Source organism: Neovison vison, chromosome 4 (assembly GCF_020171115.1).
Source record: "Neovison vison isolate M4711 chromosome 4, ASM_NN_V1, whole genome shotgun sequence".
In the NCBI taxonomy this organism is placed as follows: Eukaryota; Metazoa; Chordata; class Mammalia; order Carnivora; family Mustelidae; genus Neogale; species Neogale vison.
In genome coordinates, this window is record NC_058094.1 from 123,891,582 (window position 1) to 123,910,813 (window position 19,232).

Genomic DNA, 19,232 nt, shown 5'->3' on the forward strand with positions numbered 1-19,232 from the left:
TTGATTTTCATTTCATGACAAATATCCCAGAAGTCAAAGCTTTCTTTTGTTTCACCTGGACAGTAGTCGGATTTCCAGGCGTGCTCCCAAAGCACCCTCACACTGGGCTTTAGGGTAGTTGCTGCTTCACAGAAGCCTATTCCTTTTTACCAATGCACACCTTGTGTCTACTTGCCCTGCCTTGGGGATTTGCTGTCAAATTTATAATCTATCTGCTTTTGCTGATTGTTTTTCCATCAGTTTCTCATTCCCCATTGGAATATTCCACAACATTCGTATTTTCTTCTCTTTGTACTTCTGTCAAAATATTTATGATGCACTGGAGCTTATAGCACATCAATACTGGAAAACCATGAACATGATTGGGGAGTATTCAAATAAACACTTGGATCTCCTAGCAAAGCTGACACCACTAGACAGAATCATGTGTTGATGTTGAAATTGCCAAATTAAAGGACTGATTTTGCCTCTTAAACTTGTTACTTACTGGAATCCCACTCGTAAGAGTTATGTGAAATGTAGAACCTGTATAAACTTATTACCATTGCTTTGCTTACGAGAAGGATTCCTGATCATCAGACAGTACTACAAATACATTAGTAACATGGCAACTGCTTTAAATGAGACTGATCAGATGGTGACAACCCCTGCTCCGTGCTCTAGCCCTGGTGTCTGCAAATGCTATCCTGTATCTTTGATTCCCTCATCAGGGTTTCCTGTCTGTGACACCAATGGAGTCTCTCAACACAGTAACCTCTCTGTGTTGACTGTTGACCTTTGAGTATCACTGAATTATAACATTTTTTCCATTTTCCCAATTTCTCAGCTGATTTTTTTCCCCCTCAGGATTTGTGCAAACAAATTTTTCAGTCACTACGGAGAAGGGATTCCTGCACGGAAACTGGAAGCCCAAGTACAAAGTTCCAAGGAACCGAACTAGAGCAGTGGTGGCCAGCTGGAGAGAAGAGCTGGATTTGAGCAATCTTTTAGGCAACAGCATTAAGCCTCTAAGAATGCGAAGAGGAGAGACTGCTCCAGAAGGACAGGAATAATAAGCTGTTTCTATACAGACAGGGCTGTCTATCTTAGGTAGTGCTCACGAACAGTGTGATTGATCAATGTCCTGGTTATCTACTTCTGTGTAACTGATCATCCCCAACTTAGTAGCTCTCAAGAAGGAAATGCAAATGCAAAAACAGCAGTGAGTTACCACCCCATGCCCCTTAGGGTGGCTTCATAAAAAACAAACATATAACAAGTGTTGGCAAAGGATGTGGAGAAGTTGGAACCCTTGTGTATTGTTGGTAGGAATGAAAAAAACAAAAACAAAAAACAAGACTACCCCTGATCTAGCAGTTCCACTGTTGGATATACAACAGAGAAGTTAAAGGAGGAACTTGCACACCCAGTTCCTTGCACACCCATGTTCACAGGAGCATTATTCATAGTAGCCAAAAGGTGGAGACAACCGCGATGTCTGTTGACAGAGGAACGGATGAAGACTATGTGGTATCGTCATACACTGGAATAGTAATCAACCTTGAAAGGGAAGGAAATTCTGAAACGCGACAAAATAAACCTTGAGGACGTGGTGCTCGGTGAAATAAACCTGTCGCATAGGGACAACTCCTGCACGATTGCATTTCGATGAAGCACTTAGACTCGTCAGATTTCAGGGACCGAAAATGAAGGGTGGTTAGCCGGGACTGGGGATGGGGAAGAAAAAGGGAAAGAAAAAGGGGGAAGAAAAAGCTCTAGAGCTGGGTGGTGGTGGAGGTTGCAACTCCGTGAATCCGGCCATGGGACCATCAGATGCACTCTGCCCAATGACATTTGAGAACATGAACATAATCCATGGTTAGAGGGGCTGGAATAGAAAGCCAATGGGTTTGGAAAAGTCAGGGAAACCTTTTGGAATCGAGAAACGTTAGGTTCATTTTACCACACTGACACCAAAAAAGAGCACAAACTGCTGTTCGTGACCAGAGTGAGGACCCGGCATCGGGGTGTAGCCGTGGCCGGTGTCAGTCCCAAGTAATGAGCAGGAAGTTAGAGACGCAGCTGCTGTGCCTCCTGCAGGTTTCTGCCAAGTGCTGGAGGGCAAAGCTGCACAGCTAGACAGGGCGCTGCCCATCTGGAAGCAAGGGTATGGATGGGATGGTCTCCTAGGAGCCTCCAGGGCATGCCTTGTGCCATCCGAGGGACAGGCTACTGTGAGGTAGAGAAGAGGTCGGGCTCTACCCTTCCCTGGATCTGAACCGCAAACAGGCAGTTCCCGGGAGGGTGACCTTGGCAGCGTTCCTTGACTACCAGGCCTCCCCCACCTTCTCTTCAGCCGGACAATTGTAGAGTGTCAGTGACAAAATGTATAATATTTACAGGCTCTACAACAGAGTAATTGTTTAAGAAGTGTAATTCTCACTACTAAAAACAAACAAATACACAACAACAACAACAAAACCCACCCTTTGGCTCAGGGTGCCTGGGTGGCTCAGTTGGTTAAGCATCTGCCTTCAGCTCAGGTCATGATCCCAGGGTCCTGGGATCAAGTCCTGCATTGGGCTCCCTGCTCAGTGGAGAGCCTGCTTCTCCCTCTCCCTTTGCCTCTCCCCCTGCCCATGCTCACTTGCTCTCTCTCTCTCTCAAATAAAATCTTAAAAATACAAAACAAAAACACCTATGGCTTAAAACAATAGAAAACAAATAATAGAAATATTATTATAAATAGAAAATAAAACAAACACCTATGGCTTAAAACACCTATGGCTAAGAACATTTTATTATCTCTGCCTGTACTGGGATTGAGTGGCCTGGGTTCAGCAAGGGCACTGAGGGGTGGCATTTGGGGGTGACTGATGGGAGTCACCTAGAAGCCTTCCTCATAGGTACGATGGCTGAGCTGGCTGTCTGTGGGGACTTTAGCTGGAACTGTCACCTGAACCTCCTATTCAGGACCTCTTCGTGTGTGTGCCTGGGACTTTCTCAGAGCATGGTTGGTAGAGTTCTGAGAGAAAAATGTGGAAGTGCTTGGCATTTTTATGACCCAGCCTTGGTCCCCTCTGCCGTCCTCTAGTGGTTGAGGTAATTACATTGTAAGGAAAGTATGTGAGAGTCTGGTAGCCATCTCAGTACACCATAGTAGGAATTCTCTTTTCTTCCTGTATTTTTAAGTCCCCTTATCCACGAAGTGCTCAAAGAAGGCAGAGAACCAGGGCTTTTCCCGGATTACAAATTATCCCAAGGATGGTTCTGGAGACCATTCCTCTTCTCTGTGTATTTCAGTGTGCCTGTGTTTTAGCTGTCAGCAGTGGGGACATGTGTGTAGGGGGAAACACTGCAAATGGACAAAGTAACTTAGAATTTCTGCAGCTGGGGAGAACGAAAGACCTTAGATATACAAACCTCCTTCCATATGCTGAGACCAGCAGGCTGCCCTGAAGAGCTTCCTCTAAATCACTGCAAAATCCTCTTCCATCCAACACTTACTAATGATCAACATATTGGAATCATAGTTTTCTTCCTCCCTCCCCTTCATCTTTATGGATTTTCTGTAGATCTCTTTCAAAAAGTTAAGATCATGGTTCATATCATGATCTTGTCTGGCTGATGAAATTTTCTAGATCCTCTTCTTTATTAAAAAGGATGACAGAAACAGGATTTTACTTTTTCAAATGTAGCTTAAAATTAAATTTTTATCACTGATCCTAGTAATTTTCCCAACACTCATCACAAGATACACAGATTGAGAAAATAAAAATCACGCCTTTCAAAAGAAAGCAAGCCAAGTTTTGCCGCCTTCTCAAAAAAAAGTACATCACCCACAAGCCTGATGATAAGGCAAACCCGCAGCCTGAGTTGGCTCTGAGAAAATGCCATAGAAGATCCAATCTGGAAGGGTGTCTTGACCTTGCTAAGACCACAGTAGTACCTACACACATCAAAACAATCGGTAACCGATAGAACTGTTTTCCCGTGGGGTCATTAACACACTGACTAGTGTGGCATGCTATACAGAATTCTTTGGGTCAGAATGAACTTGGCATTGAACTGTTGGAAGAACCAGCAAGACCATTTTACTTCTTTTTCAAGGAAAACACTGAGGAACCTACCATACCTTAGAAGATGTGAAACTATAAGGGGTCTTTAATTTCAAGGTCCAAGAGGTCCAAGAGATAACCCCTCCTTCCTGATGAAACTTGTGACTGTAGGAATCTCACCTTGCTGCTGCTGATCCTTTGAAAATTTTGTATAAATCCTTCCTTAGCTACCCAAGTCATGGGTAAATACGTTCTTATGCAAACAATACAAAGCCAAAAAGCTCCCTTCCCCAAGTGATTTCCAGAGTGCCTCTCTCCAACTGAGAGGCAAATTATTGCTCTTATTTCTATGCATTTATGGTTATACACATACCCAAAAAACATGATTGTTTGCTTTATTGTACATAAATAGAACCAGTTTGTGGATACTATTTTGCAACTTCTTTATTTACACTGTAATATATCCTAGAGCTCGGTCTCCTTTAGAGATTGGTCTACTGTAGTCTTGAGATTGTTCTCTAGAATTCCAGAGCACGAGCCATGGCTTTGGCAGGACTGGACTGATAGATAGCTTGACTGTGACCATTACCGATGGTGCTTTTTGTGCACAAGTATGAGAATTCTCGAAGGATAGACTCTACAAGGTGAATTACTGTGATGAGACTATGTTTTTAATTTTAATTAATGTTGCCAAATTACCTTCCAAAAAACTGTGACCAATTTACACCTCCAACCTACGGTATATAAATCTATCTGTTCTGAGTACCTTGTCAACAGCCTGGGCGTATTTTATTGCATTTCCCTACATATCAGTGAGGTTGAGCTTTTTCTGTGGTTTTGCCATTTGTTTTGCTTTTCCGTGAATTGCTTCTATCTTTTATCTGTTTCTTACTTGGGTTGTTTGACTCTTTTTCTTCTTAAAATTCATCTGAGTTGACTATATGCTCCTATATTCAGAGGAATTTCCAAATTTCTGGAAGGCAAGAATCCTGCTTTAATCCTTTTTAAGGACCTACCACTGTGCTGAATTATTTTTGTGATATTTCCAAAATTAAAGACTGTTCTTGGGTAAGGCTCAGCTACTCGTGAGTTTGCAAAGTCACACACACAAGTAGACATAACAGAAATCCGTAATCCTGAGGAGGATCAGAACTGTGCAGAAATACCTGGTCAGGAGATGAAACTGATTGGAGCAAAATCGCATGAGGAAATTGGCACATCCTTTTTATTAAACATTCAGACAGGAGTAGAAGGGAAACCGAAAAGCAAGCTGTGTTCAAGGACGGATGTATTTGTTCTGCACCCTCAGGAAGGCTGACTGAAGGCTGTAACTCTCGGTGTTCAGGACAACTCTGTTCCTATAGACCTGGTGAGCAGAATTCAACAGTTCTTGCCTTTCCACTGCTTACAGAGCTCTCTGCAGGACTGTGGACACCTCCTTGCTCAGTAGACTGTCTTCACATGTATGCGTCACAGGCTGGTGGCAGCCTACCCCCTGCCCACTCTAGCTTCCAGAAGGCTTCCTTGATTTTTCCAAACCAAGCCATTTTCAAGTTCAGCTCCACCAACCATTGAAAATTGCTTGTGTTCTCAAACATTGCTGGTGAGAGAACACACTGGTAGTCTTTCTGGAGAGCAATCTGGTAATATGTTTCAGGAACCTTAAAGAATGGGCATAATGTAGGCAGTGAGGATTTATTTAAAGGACAGACACAATGTCGGGATGCCTGGGTGGCTCAGTTGGTTAAGCAGCTGCCTTCGGCTCAGGTCATGATCCCAGCGTCCTGGGATCGAGTCCCACATCGGGCTCCTTGCTTGGCAGGGAGCCTGCTCCTCCCTCTGCCTCTGCCTGCCATTCTGTCTGCCTGTGCTCGCTCTCTCTCCCTCTCTCTCTCTCTGACAAATAAAATCTTTAAAAAAAAAAAAGGACAGACACAATGTAACAAAGATATCTATATCAACCTATATCTCTATATCTGTCTACTGATATATAGAGGTAGAGGCAGAGATATATCTATACACAGAGTATAGGAAAAAGGAGTGGGATTGTAGGAAAAGGCAGTGATAGGTCACTCTGTGATAGGGTCTTATTTTTTCTGTTTAATTTTTACCTCAAACCATTCTAGGAAGGAGATAATACCAAAATGTTGACTCAGTTGGATACTGGAATTCAGGGCAATTTAAAAAAAATTATGCATTTTTGCATTTTCCAATTTTTTTCAATGCAAATGTAAATTTTCTTTTATGATTGGAAGAAAAAATTATTAAACTACCAATAAACTTGTAGCAGGGATAAAAAAAGTGGCAGGGGGGGAAACTATAGATTAAAAAGGAGTTAGGAAACCTGTCAATGTGATGGTTTGGTTCATGATGTGAATGAATTTTAAAAAAATTGTTTTTTATTTTTTTAAAGATTTTATTTATTCATTTGACAGAGTGAGCACAAGGAGGGCGAATGACAGGCAGGGGGAGAAGGAGACGCAGACTCCATGAGGAGCAGCGATTCCCCAGAAGGGCTTAAGTGCAGGACCTCAGGGTCATGATCTGAGCCAGAGGCAGATGCTGAACAGACTGAGCCACCAGGCACCCAAGAAATTATTTTTTAGCTATGAGACTGTAGTCTTGGTATAAAAATATTTAAGACATATATATAAATATTTAGAATGAAATATGTAGGGGCACCTGGGTGGCTCAGTGGGTTAAAGCCTCTGCCTTCGGCTCAGTCATGATCCCAGGGTCCTGGAATGGAGCTCCACATCGGGCTCTCTGCTCAGCGGGGAGCCTGCTTCCCTTCTTCTCTCTGCCTGCCTCTCTGCCTACTTGTGATCTCTGTCTGTCAAATAAATAAATGTGTGTCTGTCAAATAAATAAATAAAATCTTTAAAAAAAAAGAATGAGGGACGCCTGGGTGGCTCAGTTGGTTAAGCACCTGCCTTCGGCTCAGGTCATGATCCTAGTATCCTGGGATCGAGTCCCACAACGGGCTCCTTGCTCGGCAGGGAGCCTGCTTCTCCCTCTGCCTCTGCCTGCCATTCTGTCCGCCTATGCTCGCTCTATCTCCCTCTCTCTCTGACAAATAAATAAATTTTTAAAAATCTTAAAAAAAAAGAATGAAATATGTATAATTGCTTTGAAATTACCTGGTGGTGTAGGGGGAAGGGGAGAGGGTATACAGAAGAAACAAGGGTGACTAAGAACTAAAAATGATTGGGGTTGGATAACGAGCACTTAAGGGTTATAAACTCCCGTCTTCTGTACCTGTGTGCAAAGTTCTGTGGTGGAATGTTTTGAAAAGACAACAACACTGGGGGACCAACTTAGACCACCCTGCAGCACAGGAGTGGCGCAGGGCAGGGGGCTGCGTCTTGCAATCAGTCCCTGAAGCCACTTGCAGTCCCGTCGGTCCTGGCCCCTGGCCCCGGCTGTCCCTTCATCCCGTCCTCCAGTCCACTTCCAAGTTGCGCCCCGCCCCATGGGCAGCAGTTTCACCTCCCGGTCTTCACTCTTCTTGCTCCTGTTATGGGCTTTCAAATGATGTCTCTCTCTTGGCCAGGGGCCCGCTGGCCCAATAACCCTTGATAACCCTTCACAGTGTTCCACGTGGCCGAACGCGCCCCTCCCATCCCCCCCCGGGTCACCTCTCGTCCCCTGGCCTCCCCCTGGCCTCCCCGGCCCGGTAGAGCCCTGGAAGGCCAGGCGGGACATCGTTGTCCGGGAATCCCGCGGGAGTGCTCGCGCCACCCTCTGCCCGCAGTCTCCTGCCGGGTCGGGGCAGGTTGCGGGGGATGGGGGGTGGTGCATGACGGATGAGCGGATGCGCGCTGCCCTTACGGACCTTCTAAGGGGGCATCTTAGTTCCTGGGTCAGGCTGCGGGTCCGTCTCCCGGCATCCATCCCAAGTGACCCCAATGTTCCTGTTCACTTGAACGGATGACACAAGGACGCAGATGTTTTCTTTACACCCCCCCCCCATTTCGTTCCTATTAAAAATCAGAGCTGATTCCAGTAGACGACGGGTAGGTGTGGGGGCGCGGGGCCGGCGGGCGAGCTCACGTGCTTTGATGACATGCGTGTCGCCGGCAGTGTCGGCCTTGAAACTCTTTCCAAAGACCCATGTTTCTCTCTCAAGACCTGGAATTCTGTTTATAAATGTCCTCGGGTGGGACATCTTTATGACCTGTGCAGACTGAGGGGACCGCAGTTCCCCTGCATGCGGCGGGGAGCCTGCCGTGAAGGGTAGGGCACTGAGGCCCCCGGGGCGCCTCCTGCCTTGTTACCCCCAACCTCGTGGACCGGCGGGGCGGGGCGTTCTCCTCCCGGGCTAGTCCCTCCTAAAACACCTTCTCCAGACCCGGGGTTAGTCCGATCCCGTCACTCCCTGACTCAGGTCCTCCAGTGACGACCCCCGCCCCCGCACGCGCTGAGGACGGACTCCAGACCCTGCGCAGGGTCCCCTTCTCCCCGCCCTTCGTGCACTTCGGTGATGGGACGGACGCTGCCCCTTCACACGAGCAGCTGCGGCCACCCGAAGTCTGTCGCCCCTTTAGGCGGCGCGTGGAGGCAGTTGATGCTCGCGGGCCGGAGGGATGGACCAAGGGCTCATTTGCGCGCATCTCTCCGGGGCTGGCTCCGGGGCAGTCCCGGGCCGTGGATGCGTCGCGTGGTTTCCTCACACACAGCTGTCGCGTCCCAGGTTTGCCGCGTGGGCAAACCGAGCCCCCCCTCCTGGTCTGTCCTCAGCTCTGTCGCCGTCTGGGGACTTGGGGCCACGTGGCGGGCCAGGTGCTTCCATCACCTCACAGAGCGCACAGCTGGGACATCAGGGGCAGGAGGAAGGGAGCGGCTTCTGACCTCTGGCCCTACGCCCTGGCAGTTGGGGACAGTGGCTGGCATGTGCTGCGGTCGCCAGCGTGGTGGCCCCAGGGACACAGGTGTGCGTGACCGCGGACGCCCGCAGCGCGTTTCCGACGCTCCCCCCGGGTTAGGTGCGGCGGCCTCCAGCAGACCCAGAACCGGCCGCCGCCCAGGGCCGCCAGCGTCTTTTCCACGGGGCATCAACCTTCCCCCCTCTGGCCTCTCAAGTCTCCCTCACGCTTCCATCAGCGCCTGTTTGTCACACAATTCCCTGGGCCAAATGTCCTGTTTGAAACGGAGCAGGAGGTTTCTCTGTACCTGACCAGTTTCTGTCTGAAAGAAACTCTAATTCGTTTCTTGAGGGCAGAGACTGTTACTCATCCTTTATTTAAACCCGTCCACCCAGGATAGTACACAGTGCACCAGTCTTGCAAGTGAGGGTGTAGTAGACTGTGGAAAATTCTTGGGGAGCTTATGGAGTTTTTTTTTTTTAATTTCTATAGGTTATTTAAATGTATTAAAAATATATTCAGCTTAACACCTCCTCCTAGCCACAGCCTCCTCCCCACTCTCAATCTGTGTGGTTTGCATGGGACCGACTCCCATCCAGTGGCTCCAAGTATACATGTAAACCAGTTTGTGCTAATCATGGCTAATAGAATTTTCTGGAAGGGTTGGAAGAGGGGACTCTCCCCACTTTGAGTCTCAGGTGAACTCTAAATGCGTTTCTGGGAAAGACCTTAGTTCAAGTCTCTTGAGATCAATCTGTCTTTTCCACTCAGGAACTTCACCCTTTGTTCCTGGAAAAAAAAATGACGTTTCCATTATTTTTGTGGCCACAAAGAAAAATTATATTCATAAAACCCTAGCTCGGCTACTGCCAGTGACCAGGCTGTGGAGATTATTAAAGTCATTTTTCTATATTAAATGAATATAAGAATTTGTAGGTGCTTTGGGAAGAAAACTGCAGTCCGTTCCCAGTGATCTTGAAAGTCTCCTGACCGTGTGTGAAGGGTGCAGTCTTAAAAACAGGGTCATCTGAAGGTTATATGGCAGAGAGACAAAGATATTTCAGAAAAGACTATTGTTCCTGTGGAAGTGTAACGAAGAAAGTAAGCTAAAAACCAAGCAGTTCCGTTCCTTGGTGGGTCTTCCATATTGTATAATCCTAGAAGATGGTGCCCCTTGGGAAGCTGCCAGTCTGATTAGTATTCTGGGTGACCATGAGGGTGAATCATTCTCCACCGTCTGGTTCTTCTTCTGGATTTGGTTAGGAAGATGATGACACTAGCAAGGGACAGCTCTTAGCTCTGATGGATCGCTCCCTTTGGAAGCATTTAAATCAAGAAATAGATGTTGAGAAGCTACTGCGTGCTAATACTTTGTTAGGACTTTCTTCAGCTTTCATTCTTTATTTCATTCCTGCGACAGGATGCCATGTTGATAGAAATGAAGAGAAAAGCGCAAGGTGAAAACAAAGAGCCTGGAGTGGTAGAGTCCCACAGACCTTACAGCTTCTGATTCTCACACTTTCCCTTGGGTCATTCTACCTTTCTGGGTATCTGCAACACATTATTAAGTCTTGGAACAGTGACAAGTTTTTTAAATAGGCCCTAGAGATGGATATATGTACATATGACATCATCTTTGCCTTCCAGAGCCCAGCCTACTCAAGCAGCTGGGACACAAGATGATCACATGCTATGCCAGAGAAACATACAAGATGCCAGGTGAACATAGAAAGGGGAGAAGCAAATTCTGACTTATTTTGAATTTAGAAAAGCTAGAGGTTCTGGAAAATGGCAGCTTTAGGGAAAGGTGAGGGCCCCTTAGGAGTACTGCTCTGTCATCTAAGAGTTACAGCTCCCAAGATGCTGTTCTCTTCATTGGAAGCTAGAGATCTCTTTGACCTCCCAATTTTCTGACCAAAATTAATTTTCTTATCTTCCTTTTTCTTCCTCACCTTCCTCCTCTTTCCTTCTCCTCCTTTTTTTTTCATCTCCACAGCACAGAAAGATCATAGCCAATCCTTCAGACTATCTCAAAATCACAATGGCAACACTGTTTTACTTGACCACTTGAACAAAACAGAAAGAGATGGATGAAGACCGGCCTGGGATGAGGCCAGTTAGGGGCTAGCATGCACTTGGGTATGTTGCCTTCAGCTACTGGATTTGGGCTGAGTAGATTGCAGTTAATACAGAATTAACTGTTTTCCCAGTAGTCAGCAAACATATTTGAGTGTGTTGTATGTAAATAAATGCCACTTAGTTAGGCATAGAGAATAGACAAAGAATTAATCTGATATCTGGGAATTAAGAGTCTAATGGGAATTAAGCAGGTACTTAGCTTCAGGAGTTCACAGGAGAAGTCCAGGTTCTATGAAGGCACTTAACAGGAAAGTAAAACTTACCTGGAGAAGCAGAGAAGACAACTCTAGCCAAGTGATGTTTAAGCTGACAGATGTGTAGGAATGAGCAAGGAGGCATCTGGGGACTGTTTCTCTTTTCTTCCTCTCAGCACTTTCTCCTCCAGTATTAAGAAGTTGAGCCCAGATGCTATCCTTGCTCAAGGAGTGGTCCCCACGCTTTAGCTGACATGACTCACAACTGAGAAAGCATCAAGTGTTGGCTCAAACACCGGTGAGCTACCACTGCTGCTTCTGGGCTCATCAGTCTGATTCTCTGGGTCGTGCAAAGGAAGTCGATGGCAGGTGCCGCCTCCTTCAGGAAGTCCAACCTGTGTCCTCAGTCTGTGTGAGGGTGTGCTTTCCAGTTAAAGTACTGGCCTCATTGGAGTCCTGCATCCCGGGCACAACGCTGGCCCTCTTGTGATTCCATGACCCCACAACAAATTCTCCATTTTGACCAAGCTTGGCTTGAGTTGAGTTTCTCTTGCAACCAAGTGTCCCGACTGATGAATGTAGTTACGTTAGTGTTTGGAGAGGTCAAAGTACATGTCTTGAACCTAAATCTTAGTACAAACTTTTTAAAAAGTTGAAGCTAAAAAGAATCTTAAAGGAAGAGTTATGTTAAAACAAATTTTCAATTCAGGTAATATCATCTACAAATATTTTATTGAGCTCTTACAAGCAACTCTTCCACATTTTTGGAATTCGAAAATTTATGCTGTGGATTTTCACAGCGTTTGAATAAATGATTCCTGCTATACTTCCCTCCATACATTTTGGTGGAGAAGCTGGGCATCAAACCCTTAGACCCGTGGTGTTCTGGAAGGTGAGCCAGCAGGTGAGGGGGCCCGGGTGGTATGTCTGGCGTTGGGAAGTACAGGCAGTGGTCTCTTGGGCGAAGAGTGGGCACTGAGTTTCTGTAGCAACAGGCCCTTTTCTAGAATGAGGAATTCTCATGTCATAGTCATTTTCTAGGGCTGCAAGAGCACAATACCACAGACTAGATGGCTTGACCCACAGACATGTATTTTCTCACAGTCCTGGCGGCTAGAAGTCCAAGATGAGGATGTCAGCAGGGCTCTCCTTTGTCCTGACATGATCTCTCCTGTGTGTGTGCAAATGGCTGTGTCCATTATTTCCTCTTCTTATAAGGATACCAGTCATTTTGGATTAGACCCCACCCCTAAGACTTCATTTTACCTTAATTACCTCTTTAGAGGCCCTATCTCCAGGTGGTCCTAGTCTCAGGTATGGGGTTTGGGGACTTGCAACATATACATTTCAAGGGGAAACAATTTGGCCCATAACACATGTGGAAATATAGTCATGTTCCTTTTCCTTTTAGGGGAAAAAAAAAACAACCCCAACAACACTTAAGTAAAAGTAACACTGGCAGATAAGAACTGGCGTTATTATAAGCCAAAGAACATACATTAATCTAATACATACTTTTAATCTTTATTAAAAGTAAAAGGAAGCTGCAAAGCGGTCAGATGGGAGAGGCAAGTGGGTCTTGCCTGGCAGGGAGGATGGGAGCGAGGGCCCTGTAGTGACACTGAATTAATCAGCCAGCCAAAGACGTGGGTATTTAGACACACGACAGATGGGCATTGAGTCTGAGTATAAAAATAACAGAGCGTGAGAGTAACTGATTAAATGTGCTGTTTCTAGAGGGATTTGGATATGCTTAGAGTGGGCAGGGGACTTAGAATCTAGCTATTGTAACGGGCAGCCCAGAGGTGAACCCACAGATTTGATGGATATTTACCAGCCCTAGCCGGAACACCCCCCACCCCTCACCTCCAGGATGTGGCCAAGAGGGCACACCCAAATGCTGCTGGACATCTCAGATGTTAGAAAGTTCTTGAGCTTACACTTTTCCCGATAGAACTTGTTTAACCTCAGCAACTGGACTTCTGAAACAAGAGCATACGTTTCCCCTTTGTACAGGACCTACTCGTAAGCCTTGCAAACGAGTAACCGTTTTCATGTTTTTTAAGTAATGCCCTATCCAGTTCCTTCGCTTCTTCCGCGGTAGGATTCCAAATTCTGTCCTCTCCTAGCTGCTCCTCTCTACTTTGTCAAAACCTCTGCTAAAAAATGTCCTCAACAGGGGCACCTAGGTGGCTCAGTGGGTTAAAGCCTCTGCTTTCGGCTCAGGTCATGATCTCAGGGTCCTGGGACCAAGCCCCACATCGGGCTCTCTGCTCTGCGGAGAGCCTGCTTCCTCCTCTCTCTCCCTGTCTACCTCTCTTGCCTACTTGTGACCTCTGTCAAATAAATAGATAAAATCTTTAAAAAAAAATGTCTTCAACAAAGTGCCTTCACTGACAGAATGGAGGATTCTGCTTCCTGCGAACTAGAACTGCAGTCCATTCAAATTTTGCATTTGTTTTAGTCACTGATGTTCCCTCTTTGTGGTCAAGCAACAGCAACCTAGATTAACTTTGGGAAAATGCGAGCTAATGCTCAGGAGGCCCTTGCCACATTCCTTGTCTAGTGCCGCCTAGCAAATTACCCCCATATTTAGCCACTAAAACTGTTGCAACAAACATTCATTCTCTCGGTTTCTGAGAATCAGGAATCCAAGGACGGCTGAGGTGGGCGGCTCCGGCTGAGCGGCTCCAACTGAATGCCTCCCAGGAGTCTGCAGTCGCGCTGTCGGTGGGGGCTGTGGGCTCTCATCGGAGCTCCCTCACATGCTGCTGGCAGGGTTTCGGGTCCTCCCCACAGGGCCTCTCTTCATGGCCCGGATTCCTCCAGGGCAAATGATTCCAGGCCCCAGTGACTTTTAGGAGTGGACCTTGGAAGGGATGTACCATTAATTCCCATATTCTGTTGGTCACTGACCAACCCCAGTAAAGGGTAGGGATTATGGGGGCCACCTCAGAGGCTGACATTGACGAAGCATTTGCTACATGCTGGTTACTTTTCCTGTGCTCTGTACTAGCTAAGCACTTTCCACACAGCATCTTCAGGCTCTCAACCTACCGAAGCAGGTACAGTGATCACCCCGTCCTACATTTAAGGCAAGTGAGGCTTGGAAATACTAACTTACCCAAACAGTTTCGTAGTGACAGAGCATGGGTTAAAACTTAGGTCCACCTTAAGAGCAAAATGCTCCTCCTTTTTAGCTAAGGCCTCTGTGCGTATGGACTGCTAACCAGGTCCTTCCTGATCCGTCTCTATGAATCATTTTTCTGAGCTTAACTGAAGCATTTTGTGTTTCATCTGTATTAAGTTTTCCACGCTTATTAAATATTACAAGGTGGCTTTCATTCTCGATTCTGTCATTTGTGATTTCCTTCCACCATACCTGTGCCACCGACAGCGCCCGTTTACACAAGATATGAGACAACCATGAAGAGACGAGCATGTACAGACATGCCTGTAAAACTGGGTAAGCACTAGGATTACAATAAAAGCCTGGTGACCCTTACGTACATAGTTTCTAATGTAAAATCATCTAAAAAATTGAAGCTTTTATGGGGTCGCCTCGGTGGCTCAGTGGGTTAAGCCTCTGCCTTCAGCTCAGGTCATGATCCCAGGGTCCTGGGATGGAGCCCTGCATCAGGCTCTCTGTTCAGCAGGGACCCTGCTTCCTTCTCTCTCTCTGCCTGCTTCTCTGCCTACTTGTGATCTCTGTCAAAAAAAAACAAATAAAATCTTTAAAAAAAAATTGAAGCTTAAGGAGCACACGGGTGGCTTAGTTGGTTGAGTGTCCAACACTTGATTTAGACTCAGGTCATGGTCTCAGGGTCTTGAGATCCAGTACACACATCCTCTGCCCCTCCCCCGCTCTCTCAAATACACACACACACACAAACCCACACACTCTCTCTAATAAATTTTTAAAAAGATTTTATTTTCAGAGAGAGACACAGCAATAGAGGGAACACAAGCAGGGGGAAAGGGAAAGGGAGTCTGATGGAGGGCTCAATCCCAGGACCCTGGCATCATGACCTGAGTCAAAGGCTGATGCTTAATGACTGAGTCACCCAGGCACCCCATCTAATGAATCTTTTTTTTTTTTTTAAACTGAAGCTTAAGTCTAAACTCCATAGGCAGATGTCATCAATGAGGGCATGAACATTGTGATGCAATGGTAACTGAAGCCACCGAGTCAGTCCTTTGATATTTAGATAAAATTGGCTCAAGGCCTTTATCCATTTCCCTTTAGGAAGACCAGCCTTCTCCCAACATGCCAGGAAATTTGGGGTTTTCATGCTCTTATTGTCAGATGCAGGTCTATGCTCCTGCTCCCAGTCAACTCCAGCTCTTGCCTCCTGCCACTGTTTTGTTTCCCTGCTCTTCAGGGTCCCAGATGTAGAGCACAGCTCCTCAGTGTCCCATAGAACCCACTCACAGATGACAGTTTGGACACCAGACTCTACTGAACCCTGGGGGGGAGGTAGAAGGGTCCAGCATCAAGGTGACATACAGGCGTGAATACTCATCTTTCCTCAAAAACCCTTTGGTTATCCTGGTTGCTTGCACTCCCTAAAATCCTCCTCGCTCGGTTCCCCTTCCTTTAAGAAGCAGAACAACTCAGCTCTGTGCTATGAACATCGCAGATTCTAACCGCCCCAACCTGAGCTACAGATTTCACACAGTGACGATCAGCTATGAGTCCAGGAGAGGGGTCTGGGAAGCCCAGATGGTTTTGTATCCAAGTTGGTGGAGTTTTCTGAGCCTGAGTCTTGGTCAGAGAAGCCAGAATGAGCTGGTCTGATACTTAGCCCAGAGAAATGTCTACTATGCACGTGTGTACACACATCATATTCCTTTTGGTGTTACTGGGTGAACTTTAAAAGAAACTGAGGAACGTCTGTATTTTTATTTACAGTTTACTTAAAAGCAGGCTGCATGCTCTGTGCAGCTCGAACTCTGGTGGAGGTGGGCTGGGGGTGCTCTGGGCAGCCCGGTTCGGGGTCGGCTTTGTCAGGTGCTCCTGGAAGCTCTCCCTATTGTCTGCTTCCGCAGTCCTCTTGGTAACTCTGGCAGGCGAGAATTCTACCACTGAACCACCCATGCCTCTTGGTAACTCTGTAAGCCATTGGCTACTTTATAATAAATCCCCTTCTGTGATGACAGTGGATTTTGTTTTCTGTGCACTGATCACAACAGGTCAAATACATTAAAAAACCCCAAAGAATCAAATACACGTGGTTAAGATCACAGACGCTGCAGGCCTGCTCGCTGACCTTACACAGATGGCTTGGCCCCGAGGTGCTCCAGCTTCCTCACCTGCAAGATGATGAGGGTGCGGGCTCCCATCTCACAGGCGGGGTGGTAAGTAAACAAAGTGCTTCTAATGGCACCTGACACACAGTAACTGCTCAAATGTTTTGTTTTGTGAAATATATAGTTTAACACGATGACAACCAAATTAAAAATTTGTTAAGACCTTCTCGTTCTTAAACTAGTATAAAACCCTTGGGGCTAAAAGCAAAGGAAAACTGCTATCACAGAATAACTTTGAACTTGGCTGTTTCGCACTCAGAATGGCTTTCTGTAAGGAGGGGAGATGAATGTGCCTTTGCAACCACCGCCTCTCCCCCAACCCAAGCGCAGTGTTTTTGCTTTTTACCAGTGTTTCAAGGTGGGCTCACTCGTGAGGCTTTTTTGTGAAGGATTTCTCTGGTTAGAACAAAAGGGAAACAGAGCAGAAAGAGCACTAGCCTTGGAATAAGGGGATGTGATGCTGAGGGGGCTGAGATCTTTCCACTTTGGGATAATTTAAGGCTAATGGGAAAAGCCTGTTATCTGCTAGAAAACATTCTTTCAGACTCTATTGCAGAGATGTGCTGTGAATTTCCTCTGAATATCCCCAACCTCGGTTTCTTGAAAGGAGCCCTGCTCTGAAGCTCACCTTCACCCGTGACTGTGACAGCATCTCCACAATTCAGTCGCTTTGTCAGGAAACCAAGGGACACGGCATGTTGTTCCGCAGGCATAGGGAGCATGAGAGGAGATGCCAGGTTCACTGGTCAGTTTGTATTCAGGACTCATTAGCATCCCACCCTCTCCCCACGACAAAGCAGAAAGTTGCATTTATTCGCATTTGTGGGACTAAGAGTGGTGACAGTGTTTTCCATACATCTGCATCTACAACAAGAGGATGGCAACCTATCCCAAGACAGATGAAGCCAGTAACTGTAAAACATTCCAAGTCTGAATTCTCTCCTTGCATTCTATGTTCTCTAGGTTCCATGAGGGCCAACGAGGCTCTGGAGAAGGCTCCAGGAAACTTGTCATGCCCACCCTCCCTCACCGGACAGTCTCACTTCTCCTGAGAATCCCTCTCAGACTCCGCAGCACCCCTCTCTTCCTCCCTGACAGCAACAGCTAACTACGACCCCTCAGACTCTAAGGTGTGGGAGCTCTCCTCCACTCTTAGCGTGCCAGAGTCCTAGGATGAAGCTGTTCAACCCACTAACAGGGAGTCTTTCATGATGGGGAGAGCTAACATTTATTCAATCGACAGACACACAGAGCACGTGATCAGTTACCATACATCAGCATGACGTCGGCCTGCTCATGTGATTCCCAGATGTCCTTGAATAAGTGACAATTTACACAATGTTTCATTAAATGCCTATTAAGAAGACAATCACAGTTGATGACATAAACAACAACAACAAAAAGCCAAACCCAGAACATGAGGACTGACAGCAGCAGAGCCTGTGGAAACAGGTGCCAAGTTGCAGCAAGCGCCGGCGGGGCAGCTCCCTGGTGGTGCCTGTGGGCAGCAGGGCCACCCTCGACAGGCTGCTCCATGGCCACACAGTTTGACTAGGATCTAGAAATTCATTTCTAACTTCCAGACTGACTTTTCTATTCCTAAGTGAAGAATGAGCCAAACAAATGATGAAATGCAGCCCGTGAGCCCAAATCTTTCGAGGCATGGATGGAGTAATCCCTCACTTCATCAAACGCACAGAGCAAACTCTAGGGGACAGGCAAAGATGAAGAAATGTTTCTCTGAGCAGAACATAAACACGTACAAGTCTTATAACAACAGTGGGGTCCACAAATGCTGCTGTTTTTGCAAAAACAGTCTTCAGAAGAGAGGTGAGGAAGAGGATGACGGAGCCGGGCTACTTTTTCATCTCCAAAATGGCGCTTCCTGGCCCGCGGTGCTTGGCGCTGCAGATGCCGCAGAACTGTGCAGGAGAGTTCTAGAAGGGTCATTAGAAGACACATATTTTAACAAGAAAGCTCCTTCTCCTCTGCTATTCAGAAATACTTCACGGGAGCAGAGGTGGTGATGGGGAGGAAGCTAGGAAACAGCACTCCTTTTCTTGCTGGCTCACGTAGGACTCCGTCTACCCCAGCTGTTACTGTGGCGCAGAGGATACCCCACAGCAAAACAAGTGTCATGTGACCAAGGGGAACATGGGAACAGGACCCTAAACACAGCAGTCTTGCTACAGAAGCCAGGCTGAGAAAGTTCTACAAACTATAAAATGGTTCTCATTATACGTTGTGTCACTACAGTTTGAGTCATCGATTTTACCTCAAAGAATTCACCTCCTGAACGTGCTTTTCTGATGTTTAGCACAGAAACCCCCTTTATCTTCGGGGAGTCAGTTCCAAGACCCCCCGGCGGCTGTCTGAAACCACAGACAGTACCAAGCCCCAAATACATGAGGCTTCCTCTGTGCATCCTCACCTATGAGAACCGAGGCGCAGAGGAGGTTAGTAACGGACAGTGCTACCACCATACTGTCACGGAGGTCATGTGACTGGGGTCTCCCTGTCTTATACTGCACTCACTCCTCCTGTGGTGATGACAGGAGAGGTGCCCGCATGCTGAGAGGAAGAGAGGCAGCGACAGAGGCCCTGTGGGCCAGCATGAGGCCACTACCGACCTCCTGGCCATTCACCAAGAAGAGCACCTGCTTCCAGAGCACGACTGACTGTCACGG

General features: G+C 46.7%; 1 protein-coding gene across 1 annotated transcript in view; it reads right to left on the reverse strand.

Moving 5' to 3' along the window:
* Nucleotides 1-17,754: 17,754 nt before the first annotated feature.
* VPS41 (VPS41 subunit of HOPS complex) overlaps nt 17,755-19,232 on the reverse strand; it is a 179,112-nt gene continuing 177,634 nt past the window's right edge. Inside the window, exon 29 of the mRNA XM_044245645.1 lies at nt 17,755-18,482. Within this exon, the coding sequence (XP_044101580.1) occupies nt 18,402-18,482 (81 nt within the window). The 3' untranslated portion in view covers nt 17,755-18,401. The remainder of the gene's footprint in view (nt 18,483-19,232) is intronic.